This window comes from Aotus nancymaae, unplaced genomic scaffold, assembly GCF_030222135.1.
Source record: "Aotus nancymaae isolate 86718 unplaced genomic scaffold, 86718_ANA_hifiasm-v0.15.2.pri h1tg000021l, whole genome shotgun sequence".
Taxonomy (NCBI): Eukaryota; Metazoa; Chordata; class Mammalia; order Primates; family Aotidae; genus Aotus; species Aotus nancymaae.
In genome coordinates, this window is record NW_026988433.1 from 21062549 (window position 1) to 21080239 (window position 17691).

General features: G+C 45.5%; 1 protein-coding gene across 4 annotated transcripts in view; it reads right to left on the reverse strand.

Annotated features, from left to right (window-relative positions):
* The window catches only part of TRAFD1 (TRAF-type zinc finger domain containing 1), a 33947-nt gene extending 27255 nt beyond the window's left edge, over positions 1-6692 (reverse strand). For 2 of the 4 annotated variants that reach the window (XM_012469034.2, XM_064379818.1), the window contains exons 1-2: positions 6601-6692; positions 1377-1435 (exon numbers count right to left, since the gene is read on the reverse strand). In XM_012469034.2, the coding sequence (XP_012324457.1) occupies positions 1377-1423 (47 nt within the window). In that variant the 5' untranslated portion in view covers positions 1424-1435; positions 6601-6692. Of the gene's footprint in view, positions 1-1376; positions 1436-6071 lie in introns of all 4 variants that reach the window. The other 2 variants (XM_064379821.1, XM_064379819.1) reach the window with 2 other exon arrangements.
* Positions 6693-17691: the final 10999 nt, after the last annotated feature.

The following is a 17691-nucleotide window of genomic DNA, read 5'->3' on the forward strand; positions in this document are numbered from 1 at the left end:
GTCAACATGGTAAAACCCTGTCTCTAATAAAAGTACAGAACATTAGCTGGGCGTGGTGGCAGGCACCTGTAATCCCAGCTACTTGAGAGGCTGAGGCAGGAGAATCACTTGAACCTGGGAGACAGAGGTTATAGTGAGCTGAGATCACACCTTTGCACTGCAGCATCGGTGACAGAGTGAGACTCCCTCTCAAAGAAACAAACAAACAAAAAAAGTCTGAGTTAAGACAGAGCTACTCTAGTTGAACTGCTCTGTCACTAGATGTAGAACCAAACTCCTTAAACCTTGCTCCCAAGAAAGCCACCAGGGGAAATTTTTGCATCATACTTTGAAAAACACTGATTGGCCGGGTGCCATGTCTCACGCCTGTAATCCCAGCACTTTGGGAGGCCAAGGCAGGCGGATCAACTGAGGTCAGGAGTTGGAGACCAGTCTGACTAACATTGTGAAACCCCATCTGTACTAGAAATACAAAAATCAGCCAGGTGTAGTGGCGGGCACCTGTAATCCCAGCTACTTGGGAGGCTGAGGCAGGAGAATTGCTTGAACCCAGGAGGTGGAGGTTACCGTGAGCCAAAATCACAATACCATACTCCAGCCTGGGCGACACAGGGAGACCCTGTTTCAAAAAAATAAAAACAAAAAAACACTGATCTAGTCCAAACACTTTATTATCATTTTAAAAAACATACAAGAAAAAAAAACACAACCTTTTCAGACGTACAAAAAATTATTTATAGGTAAGAAAAGTAAAGGCTGTGAGCGGTGGCTCACACCTGTAATCCCAGCACTTTGGGAGGCAGAGGCAGAGGCAGGTGCACTACCTGAGGTCAGGAGTTCAGGACCAGCCTGGCCAACATGGTGAAACCCTGTCTCTACTACAAACTACAAAAATTGCCTGGCGTGGTGGTGGGCACCTATAATCCCAGCTACTCAGGAGGCTGAGACAGGAGAATTAGGAGAATTGCTTGAACCCAGGAGACAGAGGTTACAGTGAGCCGAGATCACACCATTGAACTCCAGCCTGGGTGACAGAGTGAGACTCCCTCTCAAAAAAACAAAAACAAAGAAAAGAAAAGTGAGACTCCAAAGCAGTAAGGTGACTTGCCAAAGGTCATTAATTAAGGACAGGAACTACAGTCCAGACTCCCAGACTCATCCTATTGCTCTAGTACTACTTTATTCTGCGTAAACCAACCATCTTATCAAATTACTAAAACAGGCAGTTTATCAAAAATTGTTAAAAAGCTCTAGTGCCATTTATTTGTACTGAATATTATATGGCTCCAATTTTAACCTACCATTAAATAAACCAACCCTTTATAGAAACTAGTTTGTCCTCATTCCACTAACATTTCATAGATTTAATGTCTTACCAGTTGTCACACAGTCGAGTATCCTGGTCATCTAGAAATTCAGCCATCTTTAGCGCTTCCTGAAAACCACAAAGGAAGACATGAACTTTCTCTTTCATTTCTGCTTTAAAGATGACATGCAAAAAACAAAATCAAAAACTAGTATACAGAAAATGTCACCCAAACCTGTGTGTTGAAGTATTTTATTCAAGAAATCCACCCTTGGGATTTTCTTACTTTAAAATTTTCAATTTAAAATAATTTTATTCTTTTAAAAAATAAAAATAATAAAATAAAATACTTTTACTAGGCTGGATACTGTGGCTCATGCCTGCAATCTCAGTATTTTTAGAGGCCAAGGTGGGCGGATCACTTGAGCCCGAGTTCAAGACCAACCTGGCCACAATATGGGGAAACCCCAACTATACAAAAAAATTATTCAGGGATGGTGGCGCCTCTATTCCCAGCTACTAGGGAGGCTGAGGCAGGAGGAATGCTCAGGAAGAATGCTTGAGCCCAGGAGTTCAAGGCTGCAGCGAGCCATGATCATGCCACTGCACTCCAGCCTGGGCAACAGAGTGAAACCCTATCTCAAAAATGACAATAATAATGGGCAGACTCAATAATAATAATAATAATATTCCAGTCAGGCACAGTGGCTCACACCTGTAATCCCAATACTTTGGGAGGCCAAGGTGGGCAGATCACGAGGTCAGAAGATCAATACTATCCTGGCCAACGTAGTGAAACCACGTCTCTACTAAAAATACAAAAAATTAGCTGGGCATGGTGGCGCGTGCCTGTAATCCCAGCTACTCGGGAGGCTGAGGCAGGAGAATTGCCTGAACCCAGGAGGCGGAGGTTGCGGTGAGCCGAGATCGCGCCATTGCACTCCAGCCTGGGTAACAAGAGCGAAACTCCATCTCAAAAAAAAAAAAAAAAAAAAAAATACAAAAATTAGCTAAGCATGGTGACATGTGCCTGTAATCACAGCTACTTAGGAGGCTGAGGGAGGAGAATCGCTTGGACTAGAGAATTGGAAGTTGCAGTGAGCGGAGATCGCACCACTACACTCCAGCTTGGAGACAGAGCGAGACTCCATCTCAAAAATAAATAAAAATAAATAAAATAACATCCCTTATAGGCTTCATCCAATAACCCTAAAAGCATCATAAGTAACAACAGTAAAATTCTCAGATACAGGAAATTAACACTAATACAATACTAGTAACTAACTTATACAATTTATTCAAATTTCACCAATAAGCCAGGCACAGTAGCTCATGCCTGTAATCCCAGAACTTTGGGAGGTGAGCTATGAGGATCGCTTGAACCCAGGAGTTTAAGATCAGCCTGGGCAACATGGTGAAACCTCTTCTCTACAAACAATTTAAAAATTAGCCAGACGTGGTGGCACATACTTGTGGTCCCAGCTACTCAGAAGGCTAAGATGGGAAGATCACTTGAGCCTAGGAGGTCAAGGCTGCAGTGAGCAGTGATTGTACCACTGCACTCTAGCCTGGTTGACAGAGTAAGACCCTGTCTTAAAAAAAAAAAAAAAAAAAAAATCACCATCCCACCCTTTTTCTGGTTCAGTATTCAATCTAGGATCACACATTGCATTTAGCTGTTACTTGTACTTAATCTCCTTTGATCTGGGAGAGTTCTTCAGTATTTCCTTCTCTTTCATGACCTTGGTAAGCATACAGCTTTTTTTTTTTTTTTTTTTTTTTTTTTTCCTGAGACAGAGTCTCACTCTGTTGACCAGGCTGGAGTGCAGTGGTGCAACCTAGGCTCACTGCAACATCCACCTCAGCCTCCCAAGTAGCTGCGACCACAGGTGTACACCACCATGCCCAGCTAATTTTTGTATTTTAGTAGAGACGAGATTTCACTATATTGGCCAGGCTGGTCTCAAACTCCTGACCTCAGATGATCCACCCGCCTCGGCCTCCCAAAGTGCTAGGATTACAGGCGTGAGTCACCGTGCCCAGCCAACTAGTTATTCTATATAATGTCCTTCAATTTGGGTTTGTCAGACATTTTCTCATGATTAAAGTTATACAATTTTAGCAAGAACACCATAGAAATCATTTTGTGCTGGTGAAACGCCGTCTGCACTAAAAATACAAAAATTAGCTGGGAGTGATGATGCACACCTATAATCCCAGCTACTTGGGAGGCTGAGGCAGGAAAATCACTTAAACCTGGGAGGCTGAGGCCGGGCGCAGTGGCTCACACCTGTAATCCCAGCACTTTGGGAGGCCGAGGCGGAAAGATCACGAGGTCAAGAGATCGCAACCACCCTGGCCAACATAGTGAAACCATGTCTCTACTAAAATACAAAAATTAGCTGGGCATGGTGGTGTGCGCCTATAGTCCCAGCTACTCGGGAGGCTGAGGCAGGAGAATTGCTTCGGGAGGCAGAGGTTGCAGTGAGCCGAAATCACGCCACTGCACTCCAGCCTGGCGTCTGGAGAAACAGCAAGATTCTGTCTCAAAAAAAAAAACACCTGGGAAGCAGAGGTTGCAGTGAGCCAAGATCATGTCACTGCACTTCAGCCTGGTGACAGAGCAAGACTCCATCTCAAAAAAGAAATCATGTTGTGCTCATCTCAGCGCCTTGAATTCGAAGATACATGATGTCAACAGTCTTATTTTACTATTGATGTAAACTCTGATCACATAGTTGATATGGTGTCTGCCAAGTTTCTTCACTATGAAGTTTCTCCTCCTTTTTAAACAAGATGTCAATGCAGAAAGCAAAGCACTGGCAACTTTACTACCATTGTTTAGATTATTCCTTTCCATTATACAAAAATGGTCTTAAATCCTGCCCCCAATAGGGTTCTTTAATGGTTTTGGCATTAAGCCAACTACCACTTTTCAAAACATGTAGTAAGTCATTTGTTCAACATGTTTAAGTAAGACAATACTGTGCCTGTAATCCCAGCACTTTGGGAGGTCAAGGCAGGTGGACCACTTGAGGTCAGGAGTTCAAGACTAGCCTAGCCAACAAGGAGAAACCCAGTCTCTACTAAAAATACAAAAATTAGTGGGGTGTGGTGACGGGCACCTGTAAACCCAGCTACTCAGGAGGCTGAGGCAAGAGAACTGCTTTAACCCAGGAGGTAGAGGTTGCAGTGAGCTGGGATTGGGCCACTACAATACTGTGGGCCAGGTGCAGTGTCTCACACCTGTAACCCCAGCACTCTGGAAGGCTGGGTTGGGTGGATCACTTGAGCTCAGGAATTCAAGGCCAGCCAGGAAACATAGTAAGACCCTATCTCTATAAAAAGTAAGCAAAAAAGTAGGTGGGTGTGGTGGCACATGCCTGTAATCTCCGCTACTTGGGAGGCTGAAGTGGGAGGTAGGAGGTCGAGGCAGTCCCAGACCATACTGTGTGCCATTGTGCCCTGCCACTAAGAATACTTTACAAACTAAGGAAATATCGTGTCTGAAAAAGCAATTTAGTGGTACAGAAAAACAATAAGCAAAAAAAAAAAACCATACAAAATACAAAAAAACTACAAACAGATGGGGTAGAGTAGAGGCAAATCTTCTCTAGCTAAGAGTGGTCAGGGAAGAACTTTCTGGAGGATGACATTTAAACTAAGAACTGAAGTACAAGAGCCAACCATGAAAAGACAAAGACAGAGGATGGGAATGAGGGAAAATCCATCCAGGCGGTGGGAAGGGCAAAAGGACTAAAAGCAATGAAAGAGAAAGTAAAGGTAGATCTGGAAGAGCATAATAAAAAAGGGGAATGACTCAAGGAGGTCTTTTTATATAAAACAGAAAGAATATTGGATTAGATCCCAAGCTCAATAGTAAATCATTAAAGGCCTTTAAACTGGGGAATGACATGATTCAAGATAGCCACTCTGGGCCAGGTGCGGCAGCTCAGGCCTGTAATCCCAGTACTTTGGGAGAGCGAGGTGGGTGGATCACTGGAGGTCAGGGGTTCGAGATCAGCCTGGCCAACACGGTGAAACCAAGTCTCTGCTAAAAACACAAAAATCAGCCAGTGAGGGGCGCCTGTAATCCCAGCTACTCAGGAGGCTGAGGCAGGAGAATCACTTGAACCCGGGAGGCAGAGGTTGCAGTGATCGGAGATCTCACCACTGCACTCCAGCCTGAACAACAAGAGACACCATATCCCAAAAAAAAAAAAAAAAAAAAAAAGATATTCACTCTGATATGAAATTGCAACTAGGGATGGCTGGCCTAGATATCTTTTTCAGGGCTGTCCGACTGATTTCAGGTGTGTTCTATTACAGCCCACTAAGTGGCCAACTCTAAACTAAGGCCAGAGCGCAGACATGGCAGGTGCTCGATTTTCCAGCTGCAAGGAGAATGGGGGTGGCCTGCAGGGGGGGTCAAGTTCTGGCTGGTTCTGCCAGATTTAACCTCCCTGGGCCTCAGATTCTTCAGGCAGAGGACTGACAATACATCAAGGGCTCAAGAAAATGGGCGAATGCATGGAAGAGTTGAGGCACAGAAAAGTCTTCAAGCTGATAAGGAGACCGTTGGGGGTCGGCTAGATGTCTCCGGTCTGCAGAGGGGACCGTCCCTCTGCCAGAGGCGGCGGAGCTTCCACTGCTGGGTCTAGACCCCCCAAGGCGGTTTCCAATCGCCCCCTTCCCCAGCAAAGTCGGTGATGGGGAGTGAAGAAGTAAGCGGCTTCTCAAATAATAGCAATTGCCAAACGCTTACCGGGACAATCTTTTAATCCCGACCACAATCCTATGAAGTGAAAGTCTTGATCCCCACTTTAGAGGCTACGAAAGCGAAGGCCACCTGAGTTCCCCGCAGCACCAGCGGGTCGGAGTGGAAGCTCGGACTCGGATCCTTCGGCCTCGAGGCCGCACTAGGCCACTCGCGACCCCCCACGCCGGCAGCTCGAGGCTCGGGCTCCAGGCCCAGGCCGGCCCCGAGTCCAGCTCCACCCGGAGCGCGGTGGCCACAGCGGCGCTGCGGACAACGCCTGCTTCCCGGTTCCCCGAGCTAACCTAGGCCGCGAAGGGGGCGGCGTCACTGGGGGCCGTCGAGGCCCCGGTTTCCAGAGAAGAAAACGCGGCCTTCTCCAGGTGCCTGAGACGCCGCGGCGCCGGCATCCTCTCCTCACAGCCGCGACCCCGGGCCCAGAGACCCCTCGCCCACACACCCTCCCTTGGGATGCCGGACCCTTCCTGAACTGGAGGCCACAGGGGCTCTCCAGCCGTGTGCCGCCGCTACACCTCACCAGGGACAAGAAGAGAAACGTTGACTCGCTAGCTGCAGACACCGATCCTCCTGTGTCAGCCCCCTCACCGAACAACGGCCCCCAGAGCTGCCTCACCACTTCCGCCCATCGCGGAGGAGCGCGCCCATTGGCCAGGAGCGGCTCCGGCTGTCGTTCCATTGGATAACACCATTGTCGCTCCCAGGGCCCCGCCTTCTGCGCGTCAATTGGCTCCCCGGAGGCCCAGGGGGCGTGTCCCTGAGAGCCCTGGCCCCTGCACATCTGGAACCTTGAGGCTGGGAGCTCAGCTGTTGAGCCTGTTGCTGAATTTAACAACTGTCCCCGACACAGACTAATAATATTTGCATGAATAATTCTGTGCAAACATTACTAATAAGCCTAATATATTGAGATAATTAATGGTATTTGTTCTCTTGTCATGGGCCATTAATACTTATTAGTCATTCTTGTTGCTATCATAATGCCCTTGTGTAAGACTTCTCCAGGGCTGGTGACCATATTTGAGCACTTTGCTTTTTTGCAGTGGAAGAATGAGAGTCTGACATGCAGGTTTGAGAGCTAGTTTCTCCACTTGCTGCCTGAATGGATTCCCTGAGCTTCTCTTACCTCAGGTACAATAAAGGAGAAAATAGTTATATAAGTATAACCAAGCACATGTTATAAACAATACAGCAATTTAAAATTATGATTCCACCGGGTGTGGTGGCTCACGCCTGTAATCCAAGCACTTTGGAGGCCAAGGCGGGCGGATCACCTGAGGTCGGGAGTTCAAGACCAGCCTGACCAACATGGTGAAACCCCGTCTTTATAAAAAAAATAAAATAAAATTTGAAGGCCGGGTGTGGTGGCTCACGCCTGTAATCCAAGCACTTTGGAGGCCAAGGCAGGCGGATCACCAGAGGTCGGGAGTTCAAGACCAGCTTGACCAACATGGTGAAACCCCATCTTAAAAAAAAAAAAAAAAAATTATGATTCCATTGCAGATTATAATTGCAAAATGTGGAGGCCAACACGGGTGGATCTCTTGAGCTAAGGAATTAGAGACCAGCCTGGGCAATATGGTGAAGCCTCATCACTACAAAAAATACAAAAATTAGGCGTGGTGGTGCACACCTGTAGCTCCACCTACTTGAGAGGCTGAGGTGGAAAGATCCCTTGAGCCCAGGAAGCAGAGGCTGCAGAGAGCCCTGATCATGCCACTCCAGCCTGGGGGACAGAGCAAGACCCTGTCTCAAAAATAAATTATATCATATCATATCATATCATATCATATCATATCATATCATATCATTCATATCATGACAAAATGTTCATGAGACAGTACTAAGCAAGAAAAGCATCTAACAGGCCAGGTGCAGTGGCTCACGCCTGTAATCCCAACACTTTGGGAGGCCAAGGTGGACAGATCACCTGAGGTCAGGAGTTTGAGACCAGCCTGGCCAACATGGTGAAACCCATTTCTACCAAAAATACAAAAATTGGCTGAGAGTGGTCGTGGGCACCTATAATCCCAGCTACTTGCGAGGCTGAAGCAGGAGAATCTCTTGAACCCAGGAGGTGGACGTTTCAGTGAGCCGAAATCAAGCCACTGCACTCCAGCCTGGGTCAAAAGATCAAAACTCCATCTCAAAAAAAAAAAGCATCTAACAAAGCAATATTTATAACAAAATAAGATACTGAGTTTAAATATGCAGTACAATTTGTATAATTCCAACATATGAAGTTCAAAAACAGGGAAACTAACCTAAAGTGAGAGAAGTAAGTAACTAGTTCCATTCAGAGGGTATAGACTGCAAGGAGATATGAGAAAGATTTTCTAGAAATGTTTATATCTTGATCTACAAAGTAACACAGATGTATTCATTAGTAAATAGTTATTAATCTACACACGTCTTAAGCACTTTACATTGTATGTTACCTTTTAATAACAAAACTTACTGGAGTTCAAAAGAAAGCACAATCATTAAAGATTAAAAACAATCAGAAAAATGTGTATTAATATGAATTAAGTAAATTAATGTATTAAGTACATATACTAAGAAAAAAGAGAACCATACAGTGCGTCCTTTTATGAATAATGTGTTTTAACTCAGCATAGTGTTTTTGAGGTTCATCTATGCTGTTGATCGTATCAAGTCTATTTCTTTTCAGTGCCGAGTAGCATAGCACTTGGATATGTTACAATTTATACTGACAAACATTCGAACTGATTCTGGTTTTTGGCCAGGCGCGGGGGCTCACCCCTATAATCCCAGCACTTTGGCAGGTCGAGGCGGGTGCAAAACCCAGTCTCTACAAAAACTATAAAAATTTAGCCAGGCATGGTGGTTCACACGTGTACCCAGCTACTTAGGAGGCTAAGGTGAGACGCTTGCTTGAGCCTGGGAAGCAGAGGTTGCAGTGAGCTGAGATGGTGCCTCTGCACTCCAGCCTGGGTGACAGAGTGAGACCCTGCCTCAAAAAAAAAAAAATTCGATTCTAGTTTAAGCAGTAATAAACATTCTCATGCAAGTCTTTGGGGATATATGTTTTTATTTCTCTCAGATAAATACTTGAAAGTGGGATGGCTGGATCATATAGTAAGTCTATGTTTTAATTTTACAAGAAACTGCCAAACAGTTTTCCGAAGTGATTGCACCACTGAACATTCCCAGCAGCAGTATAGGAGAGTTTCAGTTGCTCCATATAGCCATCGACCTGGTCTAAACACATTTTGAATAAATAAACAAGAGAATGGCAGTCCTCTCTTCTGGGATCAGCTGTCTTCCCTTGCCGGAGTGACCCAGAAGTTCCTCTGAATTAATAGTTCACAGTGAGAGGAGACAACAAGGTCCAGGATAGCAAGGAATGAACTGGAAATAATGATAAGCTTGAATTTCACTTAACCTCTGGGGCGCCTTATTTTCACTGGCCTAAATCCAACAGCAGAAATCAAAAAAGTTTAGGAGCATTTTATTCCTGACCAAAAAAGTCAGGGAAGGCAGGGTGAGATTACTGTGGCAGCAGAAAGGATTTAGATTAGATTAGAGGAGGAGCTTCTTCTTGGTTTTCCAGGAGTCACCTGTATGAGAGGATTAGATGGAGTTCCCCCCAGCCCCCTTGCACCAGAATCTTTAAAGGCCTTGTTAGAAATGTATTTTTATTTATTTATTTTTTATTTTTTTGAGACAGTCTCACTCTCTCAACCAGGCTGGAGTGCAGTGGCAGGATCTTGGCTCACTGCAACCACTGCCTCCGAGGTTCAAGCAATTCTCCCACCTCAGCTTCCTGAGTAGCTGAGACTGTAGGTGCCCACCACACACCTGGCTAATTTTTGGTATTTTTAGTAGAGACGGGGTTTCCATATGTTGCTCAGGCTGGTCTTGAACTCCTGACCTCAAGGGATCCTCCCACCTTGGCCTCCCAAAATGCTAGGATTACAGCCATGAGCCACCTTGCCCAGCCAGCTTATTAGAAATTTAAATGTCTGCTCAAGGTCAACCTCCTCACTATCCCAATTCCCTAGTACCCCAACCTCATCCCTGAAAACGCACCAAATTAACTGAATTTGGATTTCTGGTGTCATGGCTTAAATGGCCCTTCTGGGCTCTGACAGATTTAGCATTCACTACAGTAGAATTTTGATAAAGCCAAAGGGGAGAGGTGTTGCCCTACCCTTCCCAGCTTAGCCCTACTCAGAGCCCTGCCTTGCTGGGGGAGGAAAATCCCTCTCCTCTAGCCAAAGCTTTCACTACCTAATCTGAGAAGCCAATCTGACTCCTCTGTTCCCCAACACTCCCCAATCCCTGTTCTGAACTGTCCTCTGCCTCCTGCAGCCTCAGCCCCTACTCGAGGGCTAGGGATCTTCCCTGATAGAATGCAGCTTTTCCTTGTGGCTCTAGCTGCCAACCTATTCCCTTCCTCCCACTTTTATTTCCCAGCAAGCAGCTGCTTAGAGTCACAGATTCCTGGCCCCATGCCTAGCCCAGACACATGGAAGGCACTCAATTCATACTTGCAGAATTACATCAAGGTGCTGCTTTACAATAAACTTAAAAAAAAAAAAAAATCTCAGCGGAGCACAGTGGCTCATGCCTATAATCCCAGCACTTTGGGATGCCGAGGCGAGCAGATAACCTGAGGTCTGGAGTTCAAGAACAGCCTAACCAAGATGGAAAACCCCATATCTATTAAAAATACAAAAAATTAGTCAGGTGTGGTGGCTCATGCCTGTAATCCCAGCTACTGGGGAAGCTGAGGCAGGAGAATCACTTGAACCCAGGGAGGCAGAGGTTGCGGTGAGCCAAGATCATGCCATTGCACTCCAGCCTGGGCAACAAGAGTGAAACTCTGTCTCAAACAAAACAAAAAACGAAATCTCATTCTGTCGCCCAACCTGGAGTACAGTGGCACGATCCGATCTTGTCTCACTGCCACCTCCATCTCCTGGGTTCAAGTGATTTTCCCACCTCAGCATTCCAAGTAGCTGGGATTATAGGGGTGCAACACTACGCTTGCCTAATTTTTGTATTTTTAGTAGAGACAGGGTTTCACCACGTTGGTCAGATTGGTCTTGAACTCCAGACCTCAGGTGATCTGTCTGCCTCAGCCTCCCAACATGCTGGGATTACAGGTGTGAGCCACCGTGCCCAGCCTACAATAAACATTTAAAGGTGTTTTTTGTTGTTGTGTTGTTTTGTTTTTGTTTTTTGCCAAAACCAAATCTGTTTTCATCAAACTGGGTTCCTTTCTACTCTCCAGTATTCCATCCTTTGTACTTCGCTCAGCCCTTCCCCTGTTCCTTTTGTCTTTTGGGGACCCTTCCTACTTGATCTTTCTTGCACATTTTTGGGTGCTTCAAGAGAAGACTTTGGCAGTGAGTCCCTTGCTCCCTGGTGTCCCAGCAAGTAACCCATCCCAAATATCTTCTCCCTGTCTGTCCATCTTCTCAGACACCTTTGGTAGGAAACTACTATTACTTTGTTTTGTTTTAAATTTTACTGGGATAGAAGTACACACCATAAAGTGCATAAATCTTAAGTATATTGTGTAAGGACTTTTTAAAATAACAGTAACAGTTTTATCAAAGATATAATTCACGTATCAGACAATTCAACCATTTAAAGTGGACCTGGCATGGTAGCTCACACCTGCAATCCCAGCACTTTGGGAGGCTGAAGCAGAAGGATCCCTTGAGCTCAGAAGTTCAAGACCAGCCTGGGCAACATAGGGAGACCCTGTCTCTACTAAATGTAATAAAAAATAGCCGGGTGTTAGTGTGTGTACCTGTAGTCCTGAAGCAAGAGCAGTGAGAAACAAACCTCTCTAACACCGAACTGAGGAAGGAAGTGGCTTTTTTTTTTTTTAAGACAGAGTTTTGCTCTTGTTACCCAGGCTGGAGTGCAATGGCGCGATCTGGGCTCACCGCAACCTCCGCCTCCTGAGTTCAGGCAATTCTCCTGCCTCAGCCTCCTGAGTAGCTGGGATTACAGGCACGCGCCACCATGCCCAGTTAATTTTTTGTATTTTTAGTAGAGACGGGGTTTCACCATATTGACCAGGATGGTCTCGATCTCTTGACCTCAAGATCCACCCGCCTCAGCCTCCCAAAGTGCTGGGATTACAGGCGTGAGCCACCGCGCCCGGTGGAAGTGGCTTTTTATTCGGCCAGGGGCTACAGGGTCAAGAGCCTCCTTCACTGAGCTCCCCGAGCAGCAGTTTCTCTCCCCTTTATAGGCTTACAACACTAAAGGGGAAACTGAGGCAAACCTATGTCATTGTCCATTGCTGGACATCCGACTTTACAATCTTTTGGCTTAATTGATTTGCTAAGTCATATGCAGTGTGAGCGGGGAGGGGCTTACAGAGACAAGACAAAAGCAATGAACTGTTTGTTGGCAGAGGTGTTTCCAGGAAGGAACCTGAGACCTGCAGACGTGGGGGCATGACCCAGTGCCGGGCTTCAGCCAGCAGGGATAACATTCATTTGCAGCTCTTTCAAGATTAACAGATAGCAGACACGCTGGGAACTGAAAAAAGGAGTCATTTCCCCAGCTCTTTGGTATTTTTTTTTTCTTTTTTACCCTCCTTTCCATCTGGAGGGGAGGGGAGGGAGGAGATGGAGATCTGGAAACAGAAGAAGGCTAGGGGTTTTCCCCTCTCACCCCCTCCTCCACTTTGAGAATCTGTTGCCCCCATAGCTCCTGGCCGAATAAAAAGCCACTTCCTTCCTCAGTTTGGTGTTTGAGAGGTTTGTTTCTCGCCACTCCTGCTTCAGTCCCAGCTGCTCAGGAGGCTGGGGTGAGAGAATCAATGTAGCCCAGGAGTTTAAGGCTGCAGCGAACTATGGTCACACCACTGCACTCCAGCCTGGGTAACAGAGAGAGATTTTTGGCTCTAAAAAAAGAATGTTTTTGGTCAGGTGCAGTGGCTCATGCCTGTAATCCTAGCACTTTGGGAGGCCGAGGTCGGTGGATCACTTGAGATCAGGAGTTTGAGACTAGCCTAGCCAACATGGTGAAACCCTGTCTCTACTAAAAATACAAAAATTAGCTGGGCATTGTGGCACATGCCTGTAATCCCAGATACAAGGATTTGGGAGACTGAGTCAGGAGAATTGCTTGAACCCAGGAGGAGGAGGTTGTAGTGAGCAGAAATTGCACCACTTTACTCCAGCCTGGGAGACAGAGAGAGACTCCATCTCAAAAAAAAAAAATGTTTTTAAGAAAATTAAAAAGTGAACTCCACAATGATTTTTTAGTATAGTTGCAGATTGTGCAACTATCACTACAATCTAGTTCCTGGACTTTTTTTTTTTTTTGAGACAGAGTCTCCGTCACCCTGGCTGGAGTGCAGTGGTAAGATCTGGGCTCACTACAACCTCCAGCTCCCAGGTTTAAGTGATTCTTCTGCCTCAGCCTCCCAAGTAGCTGGGACTACAGGTGTGCACCACCATGCCCGGCTAATTTTTGTATTTTTAGTAGAGATGGGTTTCACCATATTGGCCAGGCTGGTCTCCAATTACTGACCTTGCGATCCACCCACCTCAGCCTCCCAAAGTGCTGGGATTACAGGAGTGAGCCACCGCGCCTGGCGTTCCTGGACATTTTTATCATCCCCAAAAGAAACTGTGCCCATCAGGAGAATCACTTGAACCCAGGAGGTTGTGGTGAGCCGAGATCATGCTATTGCACTCCAGCCTGGGCAATAAGAGCCAGACTCCGTCTTGAAAAAAATTAAAAAGTGGGAGGTTGCAGCGAGTCGAGATTTCACCACTGCACTCCAGCCTGGCAACAGAGCGAGACTCTGTCTCAAGAAAAATAAAAGAAACTGTGCCCATTAACAGTTACTCCCATCATCTCCATGCCCAGACTGACAACCACCCATTAGTTTCTTTCTCCATGGATTTGCCTATTTGGGACATTTATTAGGAATGGAATCATACAATATGGAGACTTTTGTGATGGTTTCTTTCACTTAGCATGATGTTTTCAAGGTTCACCCATATTACAACATTAATCAGTACTTCATTTATTTTCTTTTCTTTTCTTTTTCTTTTTCTGTCTTTTTTTTTTTTTTTTTTTTTTTTTTTTTTTTTTTTTGAGACAGGGTCTCCCTCTGTCACCCAGGCTGGAGTGCAGTGTCAGCACAATTTCAGCTCACTGCAACATCTGCTTCCTGGGCTCAAGCAATTCTCCCACCTCAGCCTCCCGAGTAACTGGGACTACAGGTGGTTCACGCCAGCACACCTGCCTAATTTTTGTATCTTTTGTAGAGATGGGTTTCCTCATGCTGTCCAGGCTTGTCTGGAACTCCTGGACTCAAGTGATCTGCCTGCCTTGGCCTCCCAAAATGCTGGGATTGCAGGTGTGAGCCACCTCGTCCAGCCAAGAATGCTGTTCTAAACAACCATATACAAGTTTTTGCATGGATGTGTGTTTTCATTTCTCTAGGATAAATTTCACCTAGGAGTAGAGTTTTGTATGTATATACACCCCTGTTACCACCACTCAGTTTAAGAAATAGAAAATTCCTGGCCGGGCACAGTGACTCACACCTGTAATCCCAGCACTTTGGGAGGCCAAGGCTAGCAGATCATGAGGTCTCAGGAGTTTGAAACTAGCCCGGCCAACATAGTGAAACCCTTTCTCTACTAAAAATACAAAAATTAGCTGAGTATGGTGGCACGTGCCTGTAATCCCAGGTATTCAGAAGGCTGAGGCAGGAGAATTGCTTGAACCTGGGGGGCAGAGGTTGCAGTGAGCCAAGATTGTGCCACTGCACTCCAGCCTGGGACAGAGAAAGACTCTGTCTCAAAAAAAAAAAAAAAAAAAGGAAAGAAAAGAAAAGAAAATTCCCTGCACCAGAAGCTTACTGGTCCCTTCCCTTATCTGTCCACCCCCACACAGTATCCAATTTTCTAACCTCTACTATTAAGAATATTTTGCCTGTTCTATTCTCTAGGAACAGATAGAATGATGCAATAAATACTATTTTGTGTCCGACTTCTTTCAGGTAATATCTTGAATGTTATATTCACCCATGTCATTGCATATAACCTTAGTTCACTCCTTCTCATTAGCGTGTAGTATTCCTAATAGTGAATATCTTCATAATTTATTAACCCATTCTACAGTTAACAAACATTTGGCTTGTTTCAAGTTTCAGCCAAGTATGACTATTCTTGTTCTTGGTTAGATACGATGTTCATTTCTATTAGGTATATACCCAGGAGTAGAATTACTGGGATGGGCTATACAGTTTGCCTTTATTTGGCTTTTGGTTATTAAAAGTTCCAGCCATCCATGTGTACATAAATATCTCTAGCTTTCATGAGTTATTATTATTTATTTAGCCCTGACTTTTTTTTTAATTAAAAAAAATTTTTTTGAGGCAGGGTCTCACCCAGGCTGGAATGTAGAGGTACAATTACAGCTCATGGCAGCCTTGGCCTCCTGGTCTCAAATGATCCTCCCACCTCAGCCTCTTCAGTAGCTGAGGCCACAGGCGCACAGCACCATACCCAGCTAATTTTATTGTGCGGGGTTTTTTTAGAGATGGGGGTTGAGGAAGTGGGTCTGACTGCATTGGCCAGGCTTGTCTGGAACTCCTGGGCTCAAGGGATCCTCCCACCTCAGCCTCTTCTCTTAAAGTGCTGGGATTACAGGTATAAGCCACTGTGTTGCTTCTGGCTTAAAAAACGAAACAGTCTTTTAATTTCTACCTACAAGTTTTTGAATGTCATCTTTTTTTATTTTTCAGTGGTCCCGGGGTGACTCAGGCACTCACTCATCAGCTGGCCACCTGATTACTCAGAGAGGCTTAGACAATTGACACACTGGGAGGGGAAATAACCAGGGAATAACCAAGGAGTAAGCAGGGAGGGAGCTCAGGGAAGTAAGAGCAAAGGACAGTGTCTGCCACAGAAGGACACACACCATGCACTTTTATTTTCTAGATGGAGTTAGGTCTTCCAAGGCGGGGTTTAGACATACATCTGATTTAATTTTTTTTTTTTTTTTTTTTTTGGCAAATAGTCACAAGTATATTCATCTCTAACTGGAGAAATACTTGTGAAACCACTGCTAAAAGCCAGTTTCCTAATCAAGGTGCCAGGCCCTGAAACACTCTGTAGATACGTCCTCAGACCCTGAAATGTTCACGTTATTTCATCAGTTCTGAAGCAGGGGGCAAGAGATGTTGCCAGCTATCAAGGAGAAGAGGAAGGGTGAGGGATGTATGTGTGGGGAGGTGAGCAGTAGGGGGTTGAGCAGGGAGGAGGAGGCTCAGAGACATGGCAGACATCTGGGGACTCACACATATTTATGAGGAGGACTGGGATTGGACCAGAGGCCTCAGAGCATGCTGGGACATTTTCCAGGCTGCCTGGTTGCCAGGCAGAGTTCCCAGGGGCTGTCTCTCCCTTCCCTGGGCAGCTTCATCCCTCAGATACCTGCAGGAACCCTTGTAGTATCTAGAGGAGACTCATGATCACTTGCATTGTTTTAGTCCGATTTTCCAGGAATGCCGTCACTCAGTTCTCTCCCCCAACACAGCCTAAGGTGTGAGACCAGGCACAGTGGCTCACACCTATAATCCCAGCACTTTGGAAAGCAAAAGCAGGAGGATTGCTTGAGCCCAGGAGTTTAAGATCAATCTGGGTCTCATAGCAAGACCCCTGCCTCTACAAAAAAGTAAAAAAATTAGCTGGGCATTCTGGTGTGTGCTTGTAGTCCCAGCTACTCAGGAGACTGAGGGAGGAGGATGGCTTGAGCCCAGGAGTTCAAGGCTGCAGTGAGCTGTGATTATGCCAGTGCACTTCAGCCTGGGTGTCAGAATAAGAACTTGCCTCACAAACAGATGAAATAAATAAATAAAAACATAACATCTGGTTCCATTTGCTGGGAGAAAAATTCTTTTCTCCATTAAATTTCACTTGGATCTTTGTCATAAATCAAGTGACCATACATATAGAATCTATTTCTGGACTCTCTGTTCTACATATCTACCTGTTTATCCTCATGCTATTTCTCCACAGTCTTGATCAATGTGGCTTTATTTATTTATTTATTTATTTATTTATTTTGAGAAAGGGTCTTGCTCTGTTGCCCAGGCTGGAGTGCAGTGGTGTGATCATAACCCACTGCAGCCTCAGACTCCTGGCTGGACTCAAGCAATCTTTCTGCCTCACACTCCAGAGTTACTGGGACCACAAGGGTACACCACCACTTCCAGCTAATTTTTTTAAGTTTTGTAGAGATGGAGGTCTTGCTATGTTGCCCAGGCTAATCTTGAATTCAAGCAATTTGTCCTACCTTGGCCTCCTCTAAAGTACTGGGACTACAGATGTGAGCCACTGTAACTGGCCTTGCTATTTGGGCTATTCTAGGTCATTTCTACTTCCATATAAATTTTAGAATCATTTTCAAAATTTCCTGGGTGGTTTTAGTTCCTTATCTCTTATGCTTTCTCAGGGAACTGGCCACAGAGCAGCACTACCTCCCCAAGGTGCCTTCCTTTCAAAGCAAGGGCCTAATTCTTAGCATCCAGTAGCCAAATGCAGCTGACAAGGTTCTCCCAAGAGTCCAGTAGTTCAGAGGCTGTACAGAGCAA